At 48.5% G+C, this 6,907-nt stretch overlaps 1 protein-coding gene across 1 annotated transcript; it reads left to right on the top strand.

The window, feature by feature from the left end:
• The first annotated feature begins 271 nt into the window (after nt 1-271).
• Nucleotides 272-2,896, top strand: LOC138066385 (lysozyme C, milk isozyme-like). The gene is made up of 4 exons (XM_068936211.1): nt 272-407; nt 524-682; nt 1,485-1,563; nt 2,830-2,896. Exons 1-4 carry the CDS (start codon nt 272-274, stop codon nt 2,894-2,896), a joined length of 441 nt encoding a protein of 146 aa, XP_068792312.1.
• The last annotated feature ends 4,011 nt before the right edge of the window (nt 2,897-6,907 follow it).

Genomic DNA, 6,907 nt, shown 5'->3' with positions numbered 1-6,907 from the left:
AACCTGTTTGCCGCCCAGGCTGTCCAGCACAGCTGGTGCATACGTGCACGCAGGCATGCACCACACGTGGGGCACGCGCCTCCAAGGCAGCCCGGGGAGGTACGGCCGCACCTGGCCGGTTGTGCAGGGTCACACGGAGGCAGCCCTGCCGCTGCCCTCTCTGAGAACGAGCTGCAGATATCTAGCTGTGCTTTCTTCCCCACTGACACCTCGCTTTTGTTTTCGCTGCCCTGGGGAGCTGAGCACCAAGGGTGTCCGTGGCCCCACGGGCATGGGGGCTGGCTGCTGGCTGCTGCTGGCCTCGCTGGCTGCCGCGAGCAGAGCCAAGGTATTCGGCCGCTGCCAGCTGGCCCACCTGCTCCAGCAAGAGGGGCTGGATGGCTACAGTGGCTACAGCCTCGCCGACTGTGAGTTGTGGTCCCCCGGCTGCATGGAGCCCGTCCCAGGCTCTCCTCCCCGGCTGCCTCTGTCCCTGCGGCCGGTGGCTGTGGCGCGGCCTGAGCGCCTTCTCCCCCTGCCCTAGGGCTCTGCATGGCCTTTTACGAGAGCACCTTCAACACAGCAGCCAAGAGCATCAATGCGGACAGCAGCACCAACTTCGGCATCTTCCAGATCGACAACCGACTGTGGTGCGCAGATGAGCGCAGCCCATCAGAGAACCTCTGCAGAGTGGCTTGCGCGGGTAACACCTCACTGCAGCGCCGATGGGTGCATGCAGAGCAGCCCAGTGCCTGGGGTGGCTGAAATGGCCAGGTCCAGCTCCCCTTTGAGTCTGTGCCAGAGAGCAGGTGGACCCTGCTGACCCCTGCTGAGCATGAGGCAACCGCCACAGCCAAGAGACATCTCCTCCAGACACCAAAGAGTCACTGCTCCCAAGGGACTCCCAGGGTTTTCACCTTAATTTTTTTCCCCATATCTGGTAGGCTGACAGAGTCAGCAGGCAAGGATTTAAATTGTAAGCTCATCTGCTAGATGCCCTTCTCCCCCTTGGTGGTGATTGTCCCTGATGCCTGCTCGCCTGGGGACGTCCCCTGACTCCTCTCTGTGGGAGCCCATGCCCATTCCAGACCCCTAACTCCAGCTGGCCTGGTCCTTCTTCTCCACTTCTGTCCCCTCTCCCAGCTGCTGCCTTCCTCTCCACTCTACCTTACGCTCCCATCTTTCCTCTCATCCCAGCACTTACATGTGATCATGGAGGTGCCCATACCAGTGCCTGAGGGGAGAAATATGTATTTATGGCTTTTACTGGCTGTGCAGGACGGGATGAGGTGTCTGCCTGTCAGCCTTAAAGCACAAGGCTGATCTCAGCCAAGAGTTGGGGAAGACAAGCAAAGCCCAGCTCGGCACTGCTGCCCCGGAGCCACGCAAGCGCTCAGCCATTGCTGAGCCCCCAGGCATGCAACCGGTGGGGTGGCCGGCAGGAAACTCTGCTGCTGTCCTGTGCTCAGGTGAATGCTTACTGGGATGTGCTTTTTTCCTTGCAGATCTGTTAACAAGTGACATAACTGATGACATCATCTGCGCCAAAAGAATTGTGAGACTCCCACAAGGAATGAATGCCTGGTAAGGCGGCTTCCGGGACGGCCTCTTTGGCAAGGCTAGAGTGTGTTTTTTGACAGTGCATGCCTGTCCCTTGCCTAACTGTCACCCAAAAGCAGTGCAGCCCAACCAAAGAGTGGGAATCACAGCTTCAAGACTTGGCAGATGAGTGGGAATGGAGAGACAAACTTGCACTGCTTCAGCGCTTTGTTTCTCAGCAAAGCCTATCTGCAGGAGAAAGGAGAAGAGAAAAAAATATTTAGAAAAAGCTCAAGTGAAAAATAAATGGAAAGTAAACATCCCATGAGCTGTCACATTAGCTCTCAAAGGTTTTGTTCTCTCTTTTGCTTCCAAAGTGCTTCACAAGATTTCCCTCCCCTTATTGCTGTCTCCTATTGTCAGGCGTTAAAGTGGGAAGCAACTAGCATGGAAGCAATTCTTCCTAGAGCATGTGAAAGCATTAAGCACTGAAATACTCCTATGAATCTAGACAACAGTCCTTTGCTCAGTGCAGCCCTAAACCATCCATGGCTCCCTGGGCTGCTGTAACATCACAGATGATGTCAGTAAAGCCAGAGTAACAAACAGGCTGAGAAAACAGAAGCAGGGGTAGAGGACAATTCCAATGATCGTATAAATATGCGGTTGTCTAAAGTCCCAAAGCGCTTTGTGTAAAAATAGTGGTGTTATCCACTGAATCCTGAATATATTCCAATTTGAGGAATAAGATTCTTCCTTCAGACTTCCCCCCCCTGCAATTTCAATTGGACTCATTAGCCTCTTTTGCTTCCTGTGGTAGGCTGCTGCTATGCATGGCTCACCACAGAAGCGGCAGCATTTCAGAGTAGGTGAGGTAAGTTGTGCTATGTATATATAGCAAACGATCTCGAGGTCTTTTGCGGTGCGCATATGCTGCAGCACCATCCACCACCCCTACAACACGTCAAACTCACCTGCAAACCCTATTACCTGCTTTGCTTCTCTTCCCTGGCACTGCTCAGGGACAGAGGGACCACTCGGAGTGGCAGGAGGTGGCAGGACCTGGCATAACAATTTGTTGTTCCTGGCCAGGACTTAGGCAGAGCTTGGATGGCACCAGGGTACATCTGTGGCAGCACTCCCCACTGTGAGACACTCAGCTGGAGAATTACAGGATCTGCAAGTCCTCCTCTGGGGCTCATCAGACTGCCCATTTTGAAGGATTCTACAAAAAACAGAGCCTGTGGTAATGAATATGAATGATATTAGTAACGTACTGAAATAGTCTCTCTTTACTTTGTCTTTCCTCAGGGAGGACTGGGCAATGCACTGCAAGGGACGAGACCTATCGGAGTGGGTGGAAGGATGTGATCTGTGAGAAAGTCTCCAGCCTGGCTCCACAGTGGCTAAGTGAGGCTGCCTTTCTTCTCCTCAAAGGGGGGCCTTCCCCCTTACTGTGAGGCACTTCTGTCTGTTAGTATTTACAAGCTCAATCTATCCTAAGCATAAAAGAACTGTAACAATAAAGAGTGGGGTTTTTTTAAACCAGACAAATCCAGCTTTCCTCTCTGTCTAGTAAAATCCTAGGCTGTGTTTTGCTGTATTTTTATTTCAAGTATAAATAAGAGCTATCTGCTTGAAAACTTGCAGGATTGCATTGTTTTTGGGGGGGCTTCACTTTTATGCTTTCTTTGTAAACTCCAGAAAAGTCATACGCATCCAAGGGTATTGCGCTCATCCCAGCTCCTGCCCCTCACTTCCTGGCCCGTTCACTTCCCAGTTGCAGCTTCACCCAAACATGCATGAAAGAAATCTGGGGAAAATCCTAAATCACTGAGGGACATGTTCCTGTTCGGTGCACACAGAGCTTGGCAGCCACTTCTTCTCACTGTGGGCATGTCCTTCCCCGGCAGGTTCCTCTGCACCCAGGCTGAGGGGTGATGCAGCTGCCCACAGCCCTGGGGGCCAGATGGGAACACACATAAAGTAAGAAATATAATAAATTATTAAGACTTACAAGCCTATAGCTGATCTTTACAGCAGTCCTGAACTGTGCATAGATTCTTACCTGTTTGTGCAGGATACATTCTTGTAAGACAGGCAATGGAGTAATGTAAGGAGTCTGCCTGGCGCAGGATATCCCAGATTTGGAGTTTTAAGGATTTGACAGAGAGAGAGGGGGTTAAAGAGAAGCTGGGGTGGCCCTTGTCGACACAGATGAGAATTAGCTCTGTCTGACGTTTTCTTTGAACTCTTGGAATAGTATAAAAATAAAATAGACTACTTTTAAATTAGTTTTGTCCTTGTTTTTAAAAAGAAAAAATAAAAAAACAGAGCAACCTCTCTGTTGCAAATACAGCGAAATCTGAATCAAAATCGTAAGTTCTAACAGGCCCAAGCTTTGAAATCCAAACTTACATTTAGACATTCAAGCCAAGTGCTGACACTTTAAACGTGTAGTGATAACCACTTCTCCAAAACTTTTTTATTCAAATCAGAATGCCAGGTCCTAACAGAAGTATACTTTAGTGTTTGAGCGATCCTAATCATTTCTGTTCTAGGACAAATCAGAAACAATATCTGTACAGTATCATGAATTAAGGTACACATTTTGCTTGGTGACTTACTGTGTTGCACATTCTCCACATGTTCTGGAGATACCAGGTATCTCACATATTTAGTACAGTAGTTCTGGAGCAGATAGAGAAACACAACGGAGCTATGTTCACTCCTTGATGTAATCGGCTACAGCTGCATCAAACCATTTGTCATAAAAGCTTTTCCTCTGGTATCTTCTTCAGTAAGACACATGGCTGACTCACTGCCTCTGTCAAAGCTCTGAGGACACAGAGCAGCTGCTTTGTAAGACGTGATTGAAAGCCTGTCTCTCCCCTTTCACTTAAGGCAAAAATCTAGGTATCCAGTTTACTTTTACTTGGAAACAGAGTAAGCAACTTGCTTTCAACAATATCCATCTTAAATCCCAAGAAAGGTGGAGAGAATGTTTTCCTTGTTTTCTTTGTGAAAGTAACTTTTCCATTTATTTCTAGGGGTAGCATTTACAGGGGAAGTCTGGCAATCTTATGGAAACCTAGTATGCTCCAACCTGCGAGGGTTGTGGTGACATGCGTATCCCAGGTAATCTGGCACGCTGTCAAGTCTGAGCAGTCTTGACTACTTGAGGACCCTGCCAGCACACATGGACAGCAGGGATCATGAGATCATCTATAGGCACATTTTAGAGGAAGAAGAAACCTCCTACCAAGATAGAAACAAATTAAATAAAGGGTCTGATCCTGTTTGCTTACTTATGAATTTAAAGGAAGTTTTACCACCGAGTTAAACAGCAACAGGACTGACCCTGCATAGTATGTCATCAAACAGCTCCAGATTGCTTTAGAGTGTTTTAGCACTTCCATTTTACACTCCATCTTTCAGAATTGGACATAAATACTCACTTGGCAGAAATATCAGCCTACAAGCAAATTGGGGGATTTGTTTTTAACATTTTTTCCAGTCACACACACACACACACACACACACACATACACACACACACACACACACACACACACACACACACACACACACACGCACACATACACACACGCACACACACACACACACACACACACACACACACACACACACACAAAGAGAGAGAGAGAGAGAGAAAGAGAGAGTTGGTCTTGTATATTTTTAAGTTGCTGCTGTATATGGATATTTACCATCTTTGCACTACCCTACCTTAAAAAAATGACTTCACTGCTTCTTAAAGGAAAATTGTAAAATAATTGAATTAATTAATGTTGCAATTTTCGTTTTCAGCCATGAAGGGAAGTGAGTGGTACAAAGGGATCAGCCAGCAGTCAAAAAGCTGCTGCCAGAACTGGGACGATCACTTGGCCGACATGGGACCCGTGGGCCAGGAGCTGTGTGTGCAGCTGCTACCAGGACATGACAACGCTGGTGTGAGGTGCAGAAGATGAGAGAGGGGAGCCAATCCCCTGCCCTAAGCTCTCCAGCACCGCGGCCTTCCCTCTGAGAGGCAAAGCCCAGGACGTCTGGTCCGGCTGTGCAGGGAATGCAGGAGGGATTCTGGGAGCCTCGGCCATCCCTGCTGCCCGCCGCTTGGCTGGCGTCCTGCTGTTTCAGCCACTGATCCCAGAGCTTACATAAAGAAACACAATTGCTTTTACATAGATCCTGAGGGAGAGGCTGGCAACTTCGGTGTAATTTAATCTAAACCAGGATAATACAGTAAATATTGTTGTGTTTGCAGAAGGAAGAAGTAGGGGGAGTAAAGCAGCAGCTGCTAAGGAAAAAAAACACCTGTATAATTCACTAAGTAGGCAAACACTGAAAAATGACAAAGCTTTATAGTTTGGCCATTTTCACTGGAAAATAATATATTACTACAGAGACTGGAGAATCTGTTTAATTCTTTCTAATGATTTAATCCTCCAAGTCCTTACCCATACCCATAGCCTGCGGTCCTGCGTCAGGGATGTTAAACAGGAGAATCTGGTCCAGTGCATTTAGCTACGTGTGGAGTCAGTCTAGTACAAAATTAGTGTTTCAGTTCATCACTGTTATCGCCAAGAGTTCCGTCTCTGGAGCTGAAGAGCTCAGTCTAGCGGCCTGATCAAAAAGATGAAGGGATGACGTGATTACAAAGTGTAAGTACCTTCATGGGCAGAGCATTCTTTAATCTGGTGGAGAAAAGCATAACAAGAAACGATGGCTGAGACTGAACTCCAGGCAGATTCAGCGGAGAAACGAGTTATAAACTTTTAATCAGTGAACGTAGATTAACAACCAGAATAAAGAAGCAGGAGAAATGGTGGCTTCTCCTGCTCTTGACATCTTCTAATCGAGACCAGATGCTTTGGTGGGTATGTGATAGCAGAGCGCAGCGCCTTGGGCTCTGCCACGGGGGCAGGGTATGAAATCCTACAGTCGGTTGTCAGTGACGGGAACTCTCTGACCTTCAGACTGGAGTTGGCTCAGGTTTTACCCTGCCTGCTGTCTCCAAATTTGCTTTGTCACACCTCTCCTCCCTCACCGTGACCAGCTCCGCTGCCCACAGCTCTGGTGTAGAGCCTTTCCCACTCCATGGTGCAGAGCGCGGTGCAACCCTGTGGCAGCCCCTCATCACACTGCCAAGGGCTGCTGCCCCTAACTCCTCTACCCACCGGCCACAGGGAAAAGGAAAGCTAGTCCAGTCCTGCTAATGCTCTAGGAGGTCCCAAGGACTCTTAAGTAGACGGGGAGCAGAGGCCATCCTGGACTACTGGCAGGTGGAAAGTGGAAGTCGTTTTCATTTTTTTCCATCTGAATGGGAGGGCAGGGGGAAGTATCATTCATGCTTTAGACCTCAGACAGTTTA

The sequence above is a fragment of the Struthio camelus genome, chromosome 2 (assembly GCF_040807025.1).
Source record: "Struthio camelus isolate bStrCam1 chromosome 2, bStrCam1.hap1, whole genome shotgun sequence".
NCBI lineage: Eukaryota > Metazoa > Chordata > Aves > Struthioniformes > Struthionidae > Struthio > Struthio camelus.
The sequence above is the reverse complement of the archived record's forward strand: the minus strand, read 5'-3'. Positions and strand labels throughout refer to the sequence as shown.